General features: G+C 55.9%; 2 protein-coding genes across 4 annotated transcripts; both read left to right on the top strand.

The window, feature by feature from the left end:
- LYNX1 (Ly6/neurotoxin 1) lies at nucleotides 525–6,470 on the top strand. Of its 2 annotated transcripts, none has more exons than XM_018058659.1 (4): nucleotides 525–846; nucleotides 1,759–1,960; nucleotides 2,170–2,271; nucleotides 2,479–6,470. In XM_018058659.1, exons 2-4 carry the CDS (start codon nucleotides 1,909–1,911, stop codon nucleotides 2,673–2,675), a joined length of 351 nt encoding a protein of 116 aa, XP_017914148.1. In that variant the 5' UTR covers nucleotides 525–846; nucleotides 1,759–1,908; the 3' UTR covers nucleotides 2,676–6,470. The 2 variants fall into 2 exon arrangements, with proteins under 2 accessions (XP_017914148.1, XP_017914149.1); XM_018058660.1 differs by lacking the exon at nucleotides 525–846 and adding an exon at nucleotides 954–1,030.
- On the top strand, nucleotides 16,467–18,557 carry LYPD2 (LY6/PLAUR domain containing 2). Of its 2 annotated transcripts, none has more exons than XM_018058658.1 (3): nucleotides 16,467–16,718; nucleotides 17,729–17,915; nucleotides 18,282–18,557. In XM_018058658.1, exons 1-3 carry the CDS (start codon nucleotides 16,599–16,601, stop codon nucleotides 18,488–18,490), a joined length of 516 nt encoding a protein of 171 aa, XP_017914147.1. In that variant the 5' UTR covers nucleotides 16,467–16,598; the 3' UTR covers nucleotides 18,491–18,557. The 2 variants fall into 2 exon arrangements, with proteins under 2 accessions (XP_017914147.1, XP_005688867.2); XM_005688810.3 differs by having other exon boundaries at nucleotides 16,479–16,656; nucleotides 17,796–17,915.

Genomic DNA, 18,557 nt, shown 5'->3' with positions numbered 1-18,557 from the left:
TGTCAGTTTTATCCCCAACACCTGGCACCTGTGGCATCTCAGTGACTATTTGGCAAACAGGGTGACCAACCATCCCAGTCCACCCAGAGAGAGTGCCCACCTCACTTTGGAGGCTCAGTGCCTTGGGCCCCCAAAATGGCTCCGCTCTTTGAAAGAAAAATAAAATTTAGGGTCAAAGGAAATGTATTCTTTTCTCACATTAGGAAAAAAAAAAAATTTAGAGACCATGAAAATCTTAAATTTCGCCTTAAACATTAATGGTTAAGGGAGTTATGAAACAGTGGACTCCTTTCAAGACTTGCTTTAACCCTGCGTTGGGTGGGACCGGGTGTGGGGAGGAGGCCCAGAGATGCTGGGTGGCTTGCGTAGGTCACATTGCAGGTAAAGGAGGGCCAGGTTGGGGACCCAGATGCCCGGTCCAGAAGTCGGCTCCGCTCCACCCCCACCCCTCCCTGTTAAACTGAGTGGAACGAAGGAGGGGGCGCAGCTGCAGGGGTGCGGGGCTGACTAGTAATCCGGGGTGAGTGGGCGGCTGCGGCTGCTGGAAGCAGAGAGAGCGAGGCAGGGCCAGACGTGTCCCGCGGTGCGCGTGCGTCTGAGCATCGCGTGGGTGTCCCCGCGGGGCCTAAACACCTGGGCACCATGGACTGTTGCCGGGGGTCCCAGCCCCTTAGGAGGGACGAGCCCGTCGGCGGGCCAGGCGAGACGGGGCGGGGCCTGCAGTGAGGTCACCGGCAACGGGCGGCTCTGGCGCAGGGGCGGCGACGCGGCGTGGTCACTGCGGGGCGCACGGAGGGACGGGAGTGCTGTCAGACCCGAGTTGCAGGGGCTGGAGAGCGGCCGCGGGTGAGTCCCAGGCGCAACGGGACCTCGGTGTGGTGAATGAAGGTCATGGTTGAGGTCATCCCCCAACTTGGGACCGCAGTCTCGGGGGCGGGGCTCCCCGGGAGGGGGAGGAGAAGAGCTGGCGGCCTTACTCAGACCTTCGATACCCCGAGGGGACGCCCTGAAAATGGGTCATGGAAGACGGGTTTGTTGTTCTCTGGAACGGGAGAGTCTGATTTAGCCCCCCTTGGCGCACAGTCGGGGCTAGACTGTCCCCGCGTAGGGAGGGAAGTCGTGGTTGGATACGCCCAGAGCCTGTCTGGAGAGGGGGCATCTCCGCTCCAAACAGCGGATCCGGCTGGGAAGTTCTTGTCCCGCCCAAGGGCCCCCCTGTAGTCCTTTTAGAGTGCATCCCCTGCGGACTGGACAGAGCTGCAGCCCACCAGTGCCGTGAGCCTCGCCATGGCTGAGGGCTCCAGAGGCCTCCCAGGAGAGGGGCCCCCAGCTGGGCCCTGAAAGTCCATAGGCACAGGGGAGGGGAGTAGGGAGGCTAGACCCGCTCCCGGGCCCAAGGCGCCCTTGTATTCAGGGTCCTGGGTCGGGGAGGGCTGGGTGCCAGCCCCCTAGGGCCCCTGCCTCAACCATCCCCAGGGAGGGTGTGGGTTCTGGCCTAGCATTCAAGCTTTCTCCTCCAGCCTTCGCTTGGCACCCACCCTAGCTGTGGCACTGCCTCCTCTGGTGTGCACGGGTCTTGGCCTTTTTCAGGCACTGGTGTCTCTTGTTGAAGTATCCCCCCCTGCTTCCTTCTCATCTCATTTGTGTCTCCTTCTCTAGGAAGCCTTCCAGGCTGAGCTGGGTGGCCCCTCTGCCCAAGCTCCCTGTGGGTACCTCAGGCCTTGCTATGACCTCCCATCCTCATTCTCTTCTGTGCAGGAATACAGCACCTCCAGTTGACCAGGAGCTTCGGGAGGCCCGGGGGTTGTCCCACCCGCTCGCTGCCCTGCCCCAGCCCTGGCCTGAGTTGAATCAAGGACCAACTGCTCTCCACATCCCTGCTCCCACTGTGCCCTCTGGCCCCCGGCCATGACGCCCCTGCTCGCCCTGTTCCTGGTGGCCCTGGTGGGCCTCCCTGTGGGTAAGATGGATGGAGAACATAGGGATGGACAGACCCACCTTTGGGGTCAGCCAGGCTGAGTTGGGGGGGTGGTGGCAGAAATCCCAGTGACCACCTCTCCTTCCAGCTCTTCCTGGGGAAGGGGATGGGACCTGGGGGCTGCTGGGCTGGATGAGGGGCCCCTGCCTGCTCTCTGATCCCTGCTTCCTGTGGGCCCTCCCTGGCCGCAGCCCCAGCTCTGGACTGCCACGTGTGCGCCTACAACGGGGAGAACTGCTTCAACCCCATGCGCTGCCCGGCAATGGTCTCCTACTGCATGACGACGCGCACCTGTGAGTTCCTGGGGTGCTCCCCCAGCCCTCTCTGGGGAACACCGGGGCGGGGCGGGGGGTAGCATGGGGGAGGCTGAGGAGGGAGGCTCCCACCTGCTCCAGGATCCTTTCTGGGAGCCCCAGGCGGAGGGGATCATGGCCTAATGGCCCTGCATGCTAGGGTTGGCCCCTCTCAGGGTCCTGGCCTGCCTTCCCCCTCCTCTGCAGACTACACCCCGACCAGGATGAAGGTGAGCAAGTCCTGCGTGCCCAGCTGCTTTGAGACCGTGTACGACGGCTACTCCAAGCACGCATCCACTACTTCCTGCTGCCAGTATGACCTCTGTAACAGTGCTGGCCTTGCCACCCCTGCGACTCTGGCCCTGGCCCTTATACTCCTGGCCACCCTCTGGGGTCTGCTCTAAAGCCAGGGAGGGGAAAGCGCTGAGCAGCATAGCCCCACCCTCTCCCCCTGTATCCCCCACCCACCCTCTGCCCTCCCTGGACCCCCCAGCCACACCCAGGACTGTCTGCAAGAGGACTCTTGACCTCCCCCAGCCACCCTGAGGTCTGCTTCCCATTGGTGATCTGGTTTCCTAAAGGCTGATGTGGGACTACACCTCCCCAGGCTTCTGGCTTTGACGATGCAGATAAGCCTCTCCTCATCCAAGGACTGGGACGTGGGCACACTGTGCTGTTGGCCCAGGAACACTGATTTGAAGGGGCCCTTTGGTCCCTCTGCCTTGTAGGTGTGCTGGAGGGGGAGGGACGATTGGGACTGAGAGTGGGGGCTGGTTCCAGGAAGCAGGCTCTGTGGGGCTCCAGGAGGGCTGCCTGGGGCGGAGAGGGCTGGAGATCTGAGGGAGGCAGGCCTGGGCCCCTGGGCTGCGCCCTCGTTCCAAGCAGCCCTGGCAGGGGGAGGGACTAGCTTGGCCTGAAGAGGCTCCCGAGGGCCCTCCCGATCCAGCGCTGGGCCCCTGCGCAGGACGTGGGTCCAGATAGATCAGGCTATATTTGGTGGAGCTTGAGAGCTGATCCCGGGGCTATTTTTGGGCCAGGAGGGAAGGGTGCTGAGCCGCAGCCACCCGAAGCCTGGCCTCCTGCCCTAAGCAGGCCTGGCGGAGGGCGCCCTTTTACGGAGTGAACTCTTGCCGGGTGCCGGAAAGTTTTCGCCCAACCCTGTCGGACACGCGGGGGCGGGAGCGACGCCCTCTCGGGGAGGCTCGGCCCGCACAGGCCAGGGCGGGCTGGGCCAGCCGGAGAGGAGCGGAAGGCAGTCTTCGGGAGGCCCGGGAGGCCGAGGACGGGAGGAGGGATCACAGCAGAAGGATCGGGCTGTGCTCCCTCCGCGCGCAGCGGGCGTTTCCTCGCCCCTGGCCGCGGGCGATCGCAACAGGGTCCTGACTGAAGGGGAGCATGGCGCGCCGGCCTCGGTCCCGAAGGCCATGCCAGCCGGCCCAGGGGTTTCGCGGCCCCTCGACTCTGACCCTGCCCGCGGGGCGGGCGAGAGCTCTGCACCGGCTGGAGCGCTTCTGCCTCATCCCTAGGAGTGGCTCTCAGCTGCCCCCAGATCACGCTGGGCCTCGAGATCCCCAGGGGCCCAGAAAGACAGAGAGTCTCCTCGCACTCCTTATGACCCACAGACTGTAGCCCCCCAGGCTCCTCTGTCCTTGGGATTCTCCAGACCAAGAATACTGGAGTGGGTTGCCATGTCCTTCTCTAGGGGATCCTCCTGACCCAGGGATGGAACCTGGGTCTCCCTCATTGCAGGCAGACTCTTTTACCTTTTGAGCCACCAGGAAAGCCCAGGGACCCAAGAAAGCTTATCATTTAAAGGGTACCCACCCCAGGTGAGCCCCACCCCTCCAGGTTGCAGAAGCCCGGGTCTGTCCACTGGGGGGGGGGGAGCCGAGGGGCAGGAGCACCTTCCAGCTGGCACAGCCCACACCCCACAACCCTTGGGGGTTGTCCCTGGAACTCAGAAGCTTTGGCTGCTAAGCATGGCCCCTGTCAGGGGGACCTGTGCTGGAAATTCTTCCCTGCAAGCTTCCCTCTGAGAGCCCCAGACGTCAGGAACCTGGACGCTCTGGAGAAGCCGGCGCAGAAGTCCTTAGCTGGGGCTGGGTTGGACTTCGCAGAGGGCCACGAAAGCAGAAGGACCGCACCCAAAGGAGCGGCGGGCAGGGGAGTGCTCAGCCCAGGGAGCGACCGGGTGCCCCGCCTAGTCTTTGTGAGCCCCTCCCTGGAGGAGGCTAGGAGGAAGCCTGACCACCCCACCCCCAGCTCCTCTTCCCAAAGCCCCCCAGGAGTGGGCCACTTCAGGGAGGAGACCAAACCCCCGGCTGCACGTGCAGGCTGATAGCGGGGCGGGGGGGGGGGGGGCGCGGGGCGGGGGGGGGCAGCCACCGGGCAGACTGCTGTGCTAACTCAGCATGAGAGGCCTGGGAACCTGGGTCACTGACTGCTTGTGCAAGCACTTTGTCCCGGGTCTAGTGGCTCCTCAGCTAGACAGGGTCCTCCCTCCCCCCGCCCGGTCCCAGCGAGGATGTAGTGGAGCCCTGCCTGGCCCCGTGTGGGCTCTGGGGCCGCTGGGAGCCGGGAGCCAGTGGCGGCTGAGAGTGCTGTGTTGGGGGCTGGGGGGAGCATCTTACTTCTGCCTCCTGCATCCATCTGTCCACGCTGACCTGGGCCCATGCCAACGCCCATAGCATTGCGCCAGCGCCGAGGACCAGTCTGCCCACACCACCCCCACAGATGGTTCTGCCTGGCTTGGGGAGAAACCCAGCACAGAGCCGCTGGAAGGTGTTCTGCTCCTGCCCAGGCCCGGCCCCTTGGTGGGAAGTACGTGGCTCTGCAAAGGCAGGAGCACCAGCGGGGTCCTTGGAAGTCAAACAGGTAAACTTGCCGGGACTGAAGGTTAGTAACTAACAGCTGCCAGTTTCCCTGCAGTTGTGGCTCTAAGCACTCCAGCACAGCCCTACACGTAGGAGCCGTCACCTGCCTCTTTCACAGATGGGGAGACTGAGATAGAGAGATGAAGTGGCTGCCCCAGGTGGGCTGGACTTCCTGCCCCCCTCCACCGCACCCCCGGCCCACCCTGATCCCCACGACCCCGCCCCACCATGCAGTTGCCTCTCCCATCAGCTGGGAGAGAAAGGGGAAGCTGGGAAGGTGGGTTAATAAGTTTAAGAGGATTTTAGCATGTAAAGTAATTATAACAGCTTCAGATCAAGAAAGCTTAGAAAGAGAACGTTGGAACGAGATGTGAGAAACCTTAAACGCCACAGTCAAGGGGTTCAGCCCTGTGTGTGAGCGCTGGACCGGGGTGGAAAGCAAAGAGGAGGGCAGAGGGGAGCCCAGCACCGCAGGCTTGTCTGGCCCAGACCCCTTCCCTCTGTGTCAGGGCGGTGGGTCCCCAAAAGAAACGAGAGCCTCACGGGGCGGGCGGTGCGCGAGCTCATCCTTGCAGCTCTTGGCGGCATCTCAAGTCCGGAAGCAGCCTGCACGTCCCAGTAGCGGCTGCCTGAGCAGGTGAGGCCCTCTGTGGACCGCCCTCCCTGGGCTCCTGCGCCATCCGTCCGTCTGGAGTCCAGCTGAGAAGCTGGTGCCAGAGCTCTGACCCAGAAACTGGACTGGTTCTGGCGCCATCACGTAAGGAGGGCGTGGGTGCCCCTGTGGCTGGTGCCTGGGTGTGGACGACTCTCCAGAGGGGAAGTCGGACAGTTGCTTCTCCTCCTCCCTTTGTAGCGTGTGATTTGTGGTGAGGAAATGTGTCTCTTCATGATTCTAACCCTCTGAGAAAGGTGAAGAGAAACTGAAAGGCCTCTCTCCTTTCTATCGCAGCCCCCCTGCCCCCACCAAATTTGTTGGGTCCTGTCGCTCAGGCTGACCTGGAGCTGCTTGTTCACATCTCCGAGCCTCAGTTGTTCTGTGGTTAAAATGAGGATGATAGCGCCCACCAAACTGGGGCTTGGTGAGAGTGAAGGAGGCTGTGGCTGTAAGTGCCCACCCCGGGCTCGGCACACCGGAGGCCCCAGGGGGATGAATGGACGGACAGATGAACGGATGGTGCCTTTCCCCTTCAGTCCACTTGCTGAGGTCCAGGCACTTCCCCGGCCCACGCCCCAAGCCCTGCTGCTATGGGGCATGGAATAGCCTTCAGGCTGTGGCCCCCCACTGTGTACTCCTCAAGCCAGTGAATAAATGGATGAGTACGTGTACCTGCTTTCTTTCAGTCATCGCCAGCCACGCAGCTGCACTCAACCCCGGTGCACTGGTTTGGCTGGTCCTGCTGGCTCTGTCCATCCTAGACTCCCGCCTACCCTGGTTCTCCCAGACTTGGCCCTGCAGCCCTGGCTCAGGACAGATGATGACTGATGACCCAGGGGAGGGGAGCCAAGCAGGAGAGGCAGGAGGACCCCTGGGCTCACTGGGACCAGCCCTGGTTCTGGTTCCCTGGGAGCGAGACGGACCTACCAGCTCACCCAGCTGGCCCCTGGGAAAAGCTGACAGGGCTGGAGAGGAGACAGGACCCCAGAAGCCCACCCATCACCCAGCTTTCTACTCCACTAGCTAGCTCTTCCTCTGCTGGGGGGCAGAGTCTGAGACCTATCAGCCCAGAGGAGCCCACCAGGTGGAGGGATAGACAAAAGCTACTCTCGGGCTGCCAGAGTGGACGCACAAGGGCCCCTGGGCCGGCAGGACTGGCCCCTGCAGACGGTCGCCTCTGCTGCCCCCACGGCGCATCGCCCGTTTTAGCAGAGTTTTGCCTGGCACGTCACTCCCAGGAGGTCTGGCTCCTGCTCTCAGGAGCACTCTTCCGGGCTGGCACCCATCAGGGGTCCTCTCTTAAGAGCAACGGCCTTTCTGCTCCTTGCCACCCCACCCCACCCCCAGCACTGGGCTAACACCCACAGGCCCGAGCAAACAGCAAACAAGATCATGACCATCATCACTCCCAAGGAGCCACTGCTTCTGGAGGGAGGCCCACTTGACAGATGGGAAAGCTGGGCTCTCTGGCTCTCTGGAGGACAAGTGGTCCACCTACTCACCGCAGGCTGGCATGCTGGTGAAGCTTCCGCTTTTGAGACGTTGAGATTCATTTGCACGTTTAGGGACGGGAGTGGGCTCGCAGGCCTTGATGTAGAAGATAGGTGGGCTCCAGGTTAGACATTCACAACTGGCCTCCTGATGGCATCTCCTGAGGCAACAGACAGGTAGGCTCCAGTTAAGAGAGAAGGCAATGGCAACCCACTCCAGTACTCTTGCCTGGAAAATCCCATGGACGGAGGAGCCTGGTAGGCTGCAGTCCATGGGGTACCTAGGAGTCGGACACGACTGAGCGACTTCATTTTCACTTTCATGCATTGGAGAAGGAAATGGCAACCCACTCCAGTATTCTTGCCTGGAGAATCCCAGGGACAGAGGAGCCTGGTGGGCTGCCATCTATGGGGTCACAGAGAGTCAGACAAGACTGAAGTGACTTAGCAGCAGCAGCAGCAGCAGCAGCAAGGTGTTTACAGTCAGCCTCCTGTTTGCCCTCCAACAGGAAAGTAACAACCAAAACAGTAAATAGTGTTTGTCTCTTGTGAATGCCTTAAGGTAATAGTCATGGCAAGGACAGAGAGGTGCAAAATCCTGTTTGAGTAAAGGATGAAGGGATCTCCGCTTCCCCCTCTTTTGGAATAAAGGAGACACTACATATGCACAGAAAGGCTCTTTTGTGGGTCAAAAATCAAGGGTAACTCCAGACCATAATGAGTCTTGCTCCTCTCAGAAGCCTTCTCTTAGAGATCCATCTTGGCTGACGGGTGTGTGCGCATCCCAGGGGAGGGTCCCAGGGTAAGTCAGGTGTGGACAAAGAAACCAGATAACTAGCCCGAAGGAAGAGAAAGACTGAGAAGAACTGACCAATAGAAATGCCTTAACAGCCTCCTTACAGGGCTCCTCCTCACCAGGGGGGTTGCCCACACCCTTTCTCTCTGGGTGTGCATCTCTGCCTTGCTTCTATCTCAACTAAACGAACCATTTCTCTTTGTGTCCTCCCACTTGTTGCTGCACAATGTCTCTTAATAATAAACTTTGTACCTGCATTTACAGTTTCTGCCCACGTGATAAATGCATTTTTCACGAGGGGCAAAGATCCAGGGAAAAACAGCTTCTAGCCTCTAACCCTTGCTGGTTTGGTGGCTAGAATCCCTGGTTTTCATTCAGGCTCCTTCGGTTCAATTCCTGGGCAGGGAATTAAGGTCTTGCTTCATGCCACTGCTCACTGCTGCCTCGCTGAGATCAAATGGTGCCAAAACCCCGGGGGTGGCGGGGAGAGGGCTGCAACCTGGGAATTAGGTAAGTTGCAGGTCTCGCCCACACTGCTGGCTGGAGACTTCTGATTTTGCTGTCTCTCCCCCATGGGAACTGGCTTGCGCTCGCATGCCCTCTGCTTTGTTCCTTTCCCAAGACCTGCGAGGCTTCCTCAGCTCGGTGAAGGAGCCCAGGCTGTCTTCTCTTTCCTATCTCCTGCTTTCTCTCACTTTGCCTAGACTACAACCCCCAGCACCCTCCATGCCCAAGGGCTGTGTCTTCATCAACGTTGGGAGGAATGCGCTGGGAGCTGGCGCTCAGCACCTGCCCCTGCCTCCAACAACTGCACCCTGCTACCTGACACGCTTTATTTCCCAGGGTACAAAAATTACCTCCCTCTTCTAGGGGGAGGATTCCAGAAACACTCCCTCCCTGCCTTCTAGCATCTTTCCCCCCATGTTGTTCACCGGCCTGCTCCCAGCTCTTTACTTTTTCTCTTACTTACTCTAACTTGGGAAACAAGATTTACCTTAGACTCCACACAAGTGGGGTGGTAAACTTGGGGTTCTTCTTCTGCTTAATCGCCCATCTTACTCTGTGTCCAGAAATCCTCTGTGGAAATGCTTCCACCTCTCAGCCCTCAGATCCTGACCCTGGTGGCATTTCCCACTGCGGCCACCTCTGTCCCTCCAGGAGTTCTCCTTCACTCCAGGACTTGGCAGCCTGTGCACTGTAACAGCCAGCCTGTCAGCTTGGCCACTTTAGTGCAGACTGTGATGCTACAACAGGCCTCTCTCAAGGAGAGCCCTGGCAACATGCTGGCAATCGTCTAAAAGCCCTTCTCTGGCCATGCTGGGTTGGACGCCCTGTGCAGGGTATCAAAGGGGGCCAGAGACATCTGGCCATGATTCAATGGATTCATGACTCAAAACCTCATCAGACAATAAGATCGAACGGAATTCAGGGCATGCTCCGGTCCTGCTAAATGGATTGTATACTGGTATACTGGATTGCTTTGCTACAAGCTCTGTGTTCTTGGTTGCAGGCTATTCAATGTGGGTGGATCCCTTTCTAAGCCAGAAGAAACACAGATGTGCTAAGAAAGGGAAAAATGAAGTCTTACTGTAGCAGTGCCTGGCCTTTACGTTGGGGATTAAAAAAATGACCTGAAAATGGGTCTCTTATCTTTATTGCCACAGGATGGGAAGATGGGCTGAGGGTCCCTTATGTCTAGGACTTTCTCCTATAAGCAAAAGCTTAAGGAATCAGAAAAATTCTCCTAACATTCTAAAAAATTCCCTTTTAATTTCTCCTATCTCATGGGTGGGGGTGGTGGAGTGGGGTGGGGTGTTCCCCCACCCCTGTAATTTCCCTTACTCCTTCAGATTCTTCTGACAGGACAAAGGCCTCACCTCTCCAGAGAGACAGTCTCTGCTGGGACAAGATTTTATCAGTCAACCTGCCCCTGTTGTCAGAGTCAGTTTGAGCACTCTCTGATTTAAATTTAATTAGGAGACCATGATCACAGAAAGAAAAAAAAGAGTGTGGCCACAATATTCTTTAGACTCTGGAGAAAATGGGCTGAAACAAAAATTCTTTTGAAATTGCAAAATCAGTTCTTTTTGCATATGCAATTAAAAACTGGCTTTTTAAAAGCTTGGCTTCCCTGATAGCTCAGTTGGTAAAGAATCCATCTGCAATGCAGGAGACCCCGGTTCGATTCCTGGGTCAGGAAGATCTCCTGGAGATGGGATAGGCTACCCACTCCAGTATTCTTGAGCTTCCCTGGTGGCTCAGCTGGTAAAGAATCTGCCTTCAATGCAGGAGACCTGGGTTCAATCCCTGGGTTGGGAAGATCCCCTAGAGAAGGGAAAGGCTACCCACTCTAGTAATCTGGCCTGGAAAATTCCATGGACTGTATAGTCCATGGGGTCACAGAGAGTCACACACAATTGAGCGATAGTCACAAAGCTTGTTAAAAAATATATACCTAGAGAAAACCTGAAGTTAACTCTTATCATGTCCTTGAGATACACAGCCCATCTTGCCTGAATCAGAATCTATGACATCTCTATCTGTTCAGGTATATATGTGTGTCTCAATATGTGTCTTTGTCTTTAGATAATATTGCTGAGTTTAATTTGTAAATGAACTCTATTCAATTGGTTTAAAGAAAAGTAAGCACTTACAAATGGAACTTGCCATTCTAAGTACAAATGCACTTAATTCTAAGAAAAATTAAGCTAAATAAATTTCAGGTTCATGTAAACTGTGAAGTATTTAGTATTAAGCTGATATTAATGTTTATTGATCTAATATAGACAGGTGTAAGAGTCATTAACATTAAGCATAATATTTTCATTGTGGCTACATTTAATATAAGTTAAATAAAATTTTGTTATATCTGTTACAAGTTTGTCAGCACAGAAAGTAACTCCAGTGAAAAAATTTTTAAGGAAAGAATGCAAATTAGATTGGAGCTTTTAGATAAACTCTGTTAAGAATAATTATTCTTTAGGAATGTCTAAAACAGTCTGTCCAGATTTTGGTAACCTGAATTTCTAGGGTTATGCTAAATTAAGTGATGAGAAAGTTTATTGACTAGCTATGTCATTTCTAAATAAAATAAGATTCCGAAACACTGATAACTGAAAACTAATTTCCTCTTACAGAAAAACTAAAGACATTTTGGACTATTAATGAAGAATGTTTGGTGCCATCCTGAGATGTTTTCTATAAGAAAGCAAAGGTTTTTAGAAGTTCAGTTCAGTTCAGTCGCTCAGTCGTGTCTGACTCTTTGTGACCCCATGAACTGCAGCATGCCAGGCCTCCCTGTTCATCACCAGCTCCCAGAGTTCACTCAGACTCGCGTCCATCAAGTCAGTGATGCCATCCAGCCATCTCATCCTCTGTCATCCCCTTCTTCTCCTGCCCTCAATCCCTCCCAGCATCAGAGTCTTTTCCAATGAGTCAACTGTTTGCATGAGGTGGCCAAAGTATTGGAGTTTCAGCTTTCGCATCATTCCTTCCAAAGAAATCCCAGGGCTGATCTCCTTCAGAATGGACTGGTTGGATCTCCTTGCAGTCCAAGGGACTCTCAAGAGTCTTCTCCAACACCACAGTTCAAAAGCATCCATTCTTCAGCGCTCAGCCTTCTTCACAGTCCAACTCTCACATCCATATGTGACTACTGGAAAAACCATAGCCTTGACTAGACGGACCTTAGTCGGCAAAGTAATGTCTCTGCTTTTGAATATGTTATCTAGGTTGGTCACAACTTTTCTTCCAAGGAGTAAGCGTCTCTTAATTTCATGGCTGCAATCACCATCTGCCGTGATTTTGGAGCCCAAGAAAATAAAGTCTGACACTGTTTCCACTGTTTCTCCATCTATTTCCCATGGAGTGATGGGACCAGATGCCATGATCTTCGTATTCTGAATGTTGAGCTTTAGGCCAACTTTTTCACTCTCCTCTTTCACGTTCATCAAGAGGCTTTTTAGTTCCTCTTCACTTTCTGCCATAAGGGTGGTGTCATCTGCATATCTGAGGTTATTGATATTTCTCCCAGCAATCTTGATTCCAGCTTGTGTTTCTTCCAGTCCAGCGTTTCTCGTGAGGTACTCTGCATAGAAGTTAAATAAGCAGGGTGACAATATACAGCCTTGACGTACTCCTTTTCCTATTTGGAACCAGTCTGTGGTTCCATGTCCAGTTCTAACTGTTACTTCCTGGTCTGCATACAGATTTCTCAACAGGCAGGTCAGGTGGTCTGGTATTCCCATCTCTCTCAGAATTTTCCAGTTTATTGTGATCCACACAGTCAAAGGCTTTGGCATAGTCAATAAAGCAGAAGTAGATGTTTTTCCGGAACTCTCTTGCTTTTTCCGTGATCCAGCTGATGTTGGCAATTTGATCTCTGGTTCCTCTGCCTTTTCTAAAACAAGCTTGAACATCAGGAAGTTCACAGTTCACGTATTGCTGAAGCCTGGCTTGAAGAATTTTGAGTATTACTTTACTAGCGTGTGAGATGAGTGCAATTGTGCGGTAGTTTGAGCATTCTTTGGCATTGCCTTTCTTTGGGATTGGAATGAAAACTGACCTTTTCCAGTCCTGTGGCCACTGCTGAGTTTTCCAAATTTGCTGGCATATTGAGTGCAGCCCTTTCACAGCATCATCTTTCAGGATTTGAAATAGCTCTACTGGAATTCCATCACCTCCACTAGCTTTGTTCGTAGTGATGCTTCCTAAGGCCCACTTGACTTCACATTCCAAGATGTCTGGCTCTAGATGAGTGATCACACCATTGTGATTATCCGGGTCGTGAAGATCCTTTTTGTACAGTTCTTCTGTGTATTCTTGCCACCTCGTCTTAATATCTTCTGCTTCTGTTAGGGCCATAAAGAGAGGAAGATGCGTGTTTTTGGTAAACAGGGTATGAGGAATGAAATTGCATTTTATTAAGGGAAAAGAAAGTAGGTCTGGCTCACAGGTGACTGTTTCTGGGTGGGGAGAGTTTTACTTTGGATACACAAAGTAAAAGAAAAAAAGGGCTTTTGGAAACCTGATTAAAAGAGTTTTGTACATGGTACAAGTTTTCTTAAGATGTTGAACTGCCTTTGAAATCTTTCATTGTTATTTTCGCTAAGTGAATAACTTGTTACACAGTAAATATTGCATGGTAGGCGTTACTAATGCAGATATTCTAACAATTAAATGGAATTCATAAAGATCTGACATGTCCTGGTAAATGTTATTAGTCATGGTTCTAGTTACTCTCTTAAAATGCTATACGTCATAGCAGCAGCCAAGTTGCTTTGCCTATTGAATTGCAATGAGATTTTAAACATGCTTCTTAGGCCTGTCATCACAGAGGGCTATGGTTTCATTCTGATGCCTGTGCAAAAATATTACCTCATCAAGATTTGTTTTAAAAGGGCAGGGGCTTTCTAAGATTAAATTAAAATTAACTAGGTAAACAAATTTTGTTATTAACAGAATTTAATATATTTAACATAAATTATAAATGTATTTAATATAATATATATTATTTATTAGAGTTCTCTATATTGCCTGTTTCAAAAAGTGTTGTTTCTTACATTACCAAGTGTGTGACTGAGCCCCTGAGAAAACGATGGGCTACAGTTCCATACGAGATCAATGACTGTAATAGTGTGGCCGCAGATATAAGAAGAAGCAACAAGAGGGACTGTTTCCCTGGACCAAGAGGCCAGTAAGGTAGGTGTGGTCCAGAGGCTTTTGCTGCTCATGGGCCTGGTCCAGAAACAGCACACTGGATGGCCCATGAGTGAAATCGTTGACAGACTTGGGAGGAAGCATTCCTAGCGCCATGGGGCAAAATGGCCACGGAACCCAAACCGTGGTCAGCTTGTGGCTGTGAAGGGGCCCTGCCGACTGAAAACCAGCACTCGCTGCTGCCTCTACAAAGGTTAAATCGCTGCCCTTCACACCCCCTGAAGGAATTCAGGACGGAGAGCAGAAATCAGGCACTCACTTTGTGCTCTGGGAAAGTGGACAAAACAGGCCTTCAGATAGTTAGATATCTTCGTGTAAGCATTTTCTTGAGCCCAAATTCTTACACCTTCTCATACCTAGAAAAAGGCTAAAATTGTTACTGGAGACAACTACTTTGGCTTATATGTTTATACCACATTAAAAGACTAGAACCTACTCGGACGAACTTAGACAACTGGCTGCCTGGCAAAACACCAGGCCCAGATTGGCTTTCAGGCTCATTCTCCTGGAGAAAAAAAAAAGATTTATTTTGTCTGCTAACGTTCAGGTTGTCAGTCCTTCAACTACTACTAACTGGGTCTGTTGTACCTACGTCGATAACACTAGGTTAAAATACATAAAAGCATATATATGACCACTCCAAATGGCTCCATTCCTGCGAAGAGGGTAACCCAAGTGTTGACTCCACCTGGACCAAGATCAAAACTGCTACTGGTTCTTACTCCTGCTTGGACTGCTGGTTACAGTAATTCTTTTAGTGACCTTTGTTCCCTGCCTTTTTAACCTACTTGTCTAGTTTGTTCTTTCTAAGGACACAAGAGCTTCCCAGACAAAGCGATGGTGAAACCTGACCCCTGACCCCAGTCACACACTGAGCCTGACTCTGGTCATACTCTGATCCTGGTCACACTCTGACCCCTGACCCTGGTCACACTCTGACCTCTGAGCCTGGTCACACTGTACACACTGACCCCAAGGTCTCTAGAGGAACAGGGAAGGGCATAGACCTCGTAGTAGGGAGGCTTCCCAGCAGAGCACCCAGACCCTGGCTGAGGCACCTTCCTCCTCATCCTGTGCACAGCTGTGACTTCAGAAAGGCTCAGCCTGTATCTCCCCACCAGGGTCAGGCAGAAACTCTAGGAGGAGCTAATGCCCAGAGGCCAGACTTATTCCAGAAGTAAAGGACAGGTGGGGTCTCTGGGTCTAAGGACAGAAGGCACTGGACTGGGCCAGCCGCTGGGAGAATGGGCCAGGAGGAAGCTGGGGTGTGTGAGGTGCTGTCTGTTCCTGTTAGCCGCGCCCGGCATCACCCTGGCGGCCTGGGGAGCGGCAGAACCAGACAAGCCCGGCTGCCGTCTTGGCTGCCGCCCAGCCCTCCCTTTGAAGTGACCAGCCTGTCAACTCGCTGCGACAGCCTCTCATCCCGCATCTGAAACTCTGGCACCACCAGCTCGCCGTAGTGTCAGGAACCAGGTCCAGTGGGTGGAACGTCTGACACCTTCTGGGTGTTTAGGGAAGGCTGGGCGCCCCTCCCCACCCTGGTGCCCAGGGAGACACAGCCCTCCCAGTCTCAGGATCAAAGACCACAGCCCACATGGAGCTGCTGCCCCCCGGGACTAGAAAAGGCCACTGGGGGCCATGGGGTGGGGTGGGGGGCTCCCAGGCAGAATTTCAGCCGCAGGACGAGAGGAGGGAAGGACACCCTGGAGCAGGCAGGGACGGAGCTGGAGGGGCGTGAGATCTGGACCTGGTGGGAGAGGAGGGAGGAGCGCAGCGGGGCTGTGGTGGAGCCGGGTGAGTTGGGCCCAGCCCGCCCAACAAGGCCTGTCAACAGCCCTGTCCCGCACCTACCCATGCTGGCTGGGGCAGCGTGGGGCCCAGAGAGGGGAGGCAGGGTCACAGACAGGGCAGACCCTGGAGAGGCTGAGGCGCAGCCCCTGGGGCGGGGGCGTGTGGGCAGGCTGGGGAGCAGTGCCTGGAGCTGCTTGAACCTAGGACTGGATCCGTTTCTCCCCCTTCTGAGTCTGGGGCCAGGCCCATCCTGTCAACTCACTGACCTGCAGCGGGGCCAGGGGCTCTGATCAAGGCGTGCCAGACCCTGGAGGGGACACCAGGATTCGTGTCCTCCTGCAAACCCACCCCTCCCCCGCCACCGTCCAGGATCTTTCTGTTGACCCAGCAGTTTTTCTGTCTTTGTGCCCTTAAGCCTCTGAGCACATTTTGGCTGGTTGTCCAGGCGACCACTTCCCCATCAGGACGCCCCACGTGACCACCTCAAAGAAGCCGTGCACTGGGGCCTGGGCACCCTGGGAGGACTCGAACCCAGAACCACTAGACCGGGACTCAACACCGCAGAAAGGAATGGGCATCCAAGGCTCCTGACAGAGGCGGGAGTCAGGGTGCAGGGGAGCCCCCCTCTGCCGCTCCCTTCCAGGCAGGCTGAGGCCCTCCTGAGGGGCAGTACTGTCTGGTGGGGAGAAGTCAGAGCACCCCCAAGGGAGTTACAGAGGCAGGCGAGGACCCCCAACCATAAGAGGGGGGTCATGAGGGTGCGGGGAGGGGCCCAGACTGCGGGAGGCGGAGGAATGAGGAAGGGGCAGGGAGGGGTGGAGGAGAGCCACCGAGGAGCGGGTCCAGGTGGAGGTGGGTGGGGCCCCCAGGGAGGGGGCGGGCCTCCGTACCTCCGCCACCAAACCGATCCAACCTAATCTGCTCAGCTGGCCGGTGGGGTGGCTGCACGGTGCTCCCATTCCCGAGGGGCAGGCCCCAGACCGACGTGCTTCAGGAACCAGACCATGTGGGGGACACGGCTGGCACTGCCAGCGCTGGTGCTGGCCACCTGCTGTGAGCTCGGTGAGGAGTGCCAGGAGGCCGGAGGGAGCAGTGGGGGCCAGGGAGAGGCAGAAAGCAGGGAGGTGAGGAGGGCGTGGGGGCCAGGCACGGAGGGGCACCGGCAGAGGGGTGCCTGCGGCCCAGGGAGGGTGAGGACGGGGACAGTGGGAGGCGCTGTCAAGGGCTGGGACTGGCAGGGTGGTTGGCCGCAAAAGTCCTGGGTGCCCATTGTGGGAAATGGCCCTTCACTGGGGGCGTGGGCACCAGGGATGGGATCTCCGCTGGGGCAGGCCGGCAAGGTCAGAGTCACCTTCCCAGATTCCAGTGCCGTGGTTCCTGAGGCAGGACTCAGGGGATGCCATGGCCACCCTGGGGAGGCACTGGGGTGGGGGCAGCAGGAGGTGGAGAAGAGGGAAGCAGACTGGATATCCTGGGGGACTTACGTCTCAGACACCCAGACCCTCACAGGCCCCACTCCCAATTTGAGGAGGAGCTGGTGGGGTGGGCCCCAGCCAGGCTGTCCCATCCAGGAGGAAACAGAGGTGTCTGGGAGACACAGTGACAGCAGTGGGGGGCGAGGGCCAGGCTGCGGGGGCCCGGCTGGGGCACCAATGCTGGAAGGAGAGGGTCAGCCCACCAGCCTGCACCCTGACCCGCCTGCGTCCCTCTGGGCCTGAGCTTTCCTCCTCTCCCTTGTTTAGCTTCTACCAACAGGCACAGCAGGCCCGGCTCAGCCTGCCTTGCACGCCATGCACCTCCCTGCCCTATCCCCGGCCCCCCTGCAGCGCTTGGGGTCCTGCATGTTGCTGATGAGGACGCCGGGGGTGTTGGGGGGGCGACCTGCTGCAGTGAGGTCCTCCGGACCCCTGCCGGGCCCTTCACTGCAGAGGTGTGGGTGTGGCCTCACCTCCGCGTGCCTCCCCAGCACCCCTAACACAGCTTCATCTCAGCTTTGGCCGGCAGGCTAAGCCCGACCGCCAGGGGCATACTCTGCCTCAGGACTTAGGGACCCAGCTCGCGGCTCTTGAATCTTCCTGGGGTTTTGGTTGGTGGGCGACTGGAGACTCGGTGGTGTTGTCCCCCTCAAACCTAGGCTCTCGGGTCCCAAGGCTTGGAAGGGACAGGCCTGCCTGACCAGCCCTGGCCGCACCCTTTCCCAGTGGTTGCCCTGCAATGCTACACGTGTCCCGAGCCCATCAGCGTGTCCAGCTGCGACACCATCACCACCTGCAACGCCAACGAGACCATGTGCAAGACCACACTCTACTCCCTGGAGACAGGTCAGTGGGGCAGGTCGGGCAGGGTCCCAGGGTCAGGGCTGCCTCCAGCCCAGGCCCTGCGTGCAGAGAGCAGCCACCACCTTTGACATTTCCAGAGAGAGCTTTTGGTCCAAGCAGCCAGGCTCCCTCCCTCTTTCCTCACCCTTCTTCCTGGAATGGGAGGCTCTTGCAGCCTTGCTGGGGAGTCACAGAGTGGCCTCACCCCTCGAGGCATCCTGAACAAGTCACTACGCGCCCCTGGTGCAATGGTGGTGGAAGGAAGGAGGGGCCAGGTCATGGAGGGGTTGAGGCAGAGTGGGTGCTGCGGGAGGAGGCTGGGCTGGGGCTCAGGGGGCCGGCCTGACACCGGTGCCCCCATTCCCCCAGTGTACCCCTTCCTGGGGGACTCCACGGTGACCAAGTCCTGTGCGAGCAAGTGCGTGCCCTCAGATGTGGACGGCATCGGCTGGACCCGGCCCGTGTCCTGCTGCAACACTGACCTGTGCAACGTGGACGGGGCGCCCACCCTGGGCAGCCCCCGCAGCCTGGCCGGCACCCTCCTGCTGATCACCCCACTCTTGAGCCTCCATCTCTAGACCCTGGCCCACAGCCCCGTGTAGCCCAGCCCCCAGCGCCTCTGAAGAATCACGGCCCACACCTGCA

This window comes from Capra hircus, chromosome 14 (assembly GCF_001704415.2).
Source record: "Capra hircus breed San Clemente chromosome 14, ASM170441v1, whole genome shotgun sequence".
Taxonomy (NCBI): Eukaryota; Metazoa; Chordata; class Mammalia; order Artiodactyla; family Bovidae; genus Capra; species Capra hircus.
The sequence above is the reverse complement of the archived record's forward strand: the minus strand, read 5'-3'. Positions and strand labels throughout refer to the sequence as shown.

Coding starts and splice junctions, on each gene's coding strand:
- LYNX1 (XM_018058659.1), top strand. CDS start 1,909: ATGACGCCCCTGCTCGCCCTGTTCCTGGTGGCCCTGGTGGGCCTCCCT. Junction 1,961..2,169: donor CCTGGTGGGCCTCCCTGTGG/GTAAGATGGATG, acceptor CCCTGGCCGCAG/CCCCAGCTCTGGACTGCCAC. Junction 2,272..2,478: donor CTGCATGACGACGCGCACCT/GTGAGTTCCTGG, acceptor CCTCCTCTGCAG/ACTACACCCCGACCAGGATG.
- LYPD2 (XM_018058658.1), top strand. CDS start 16,599: ATGTGGGGGACACGGCTGGCACTGCCAGCGCTGGTGCTGGCCACCTGC. Junction 16,719..17,728: donor GAGAGGCAGAAAGCAGGGAG/GTGAGGAGGGCG, acceptor CCTCAAACCTAG/GCTCTCGGGTCCCAAGGCTT. Junction 17,916..18,281: donor ACTCTACTCCCTGGAGACAG/GTCAGTGGGGCA, acceptor CCATTCCCCCAG/TGTACCCCTTCCTGGGGGAC.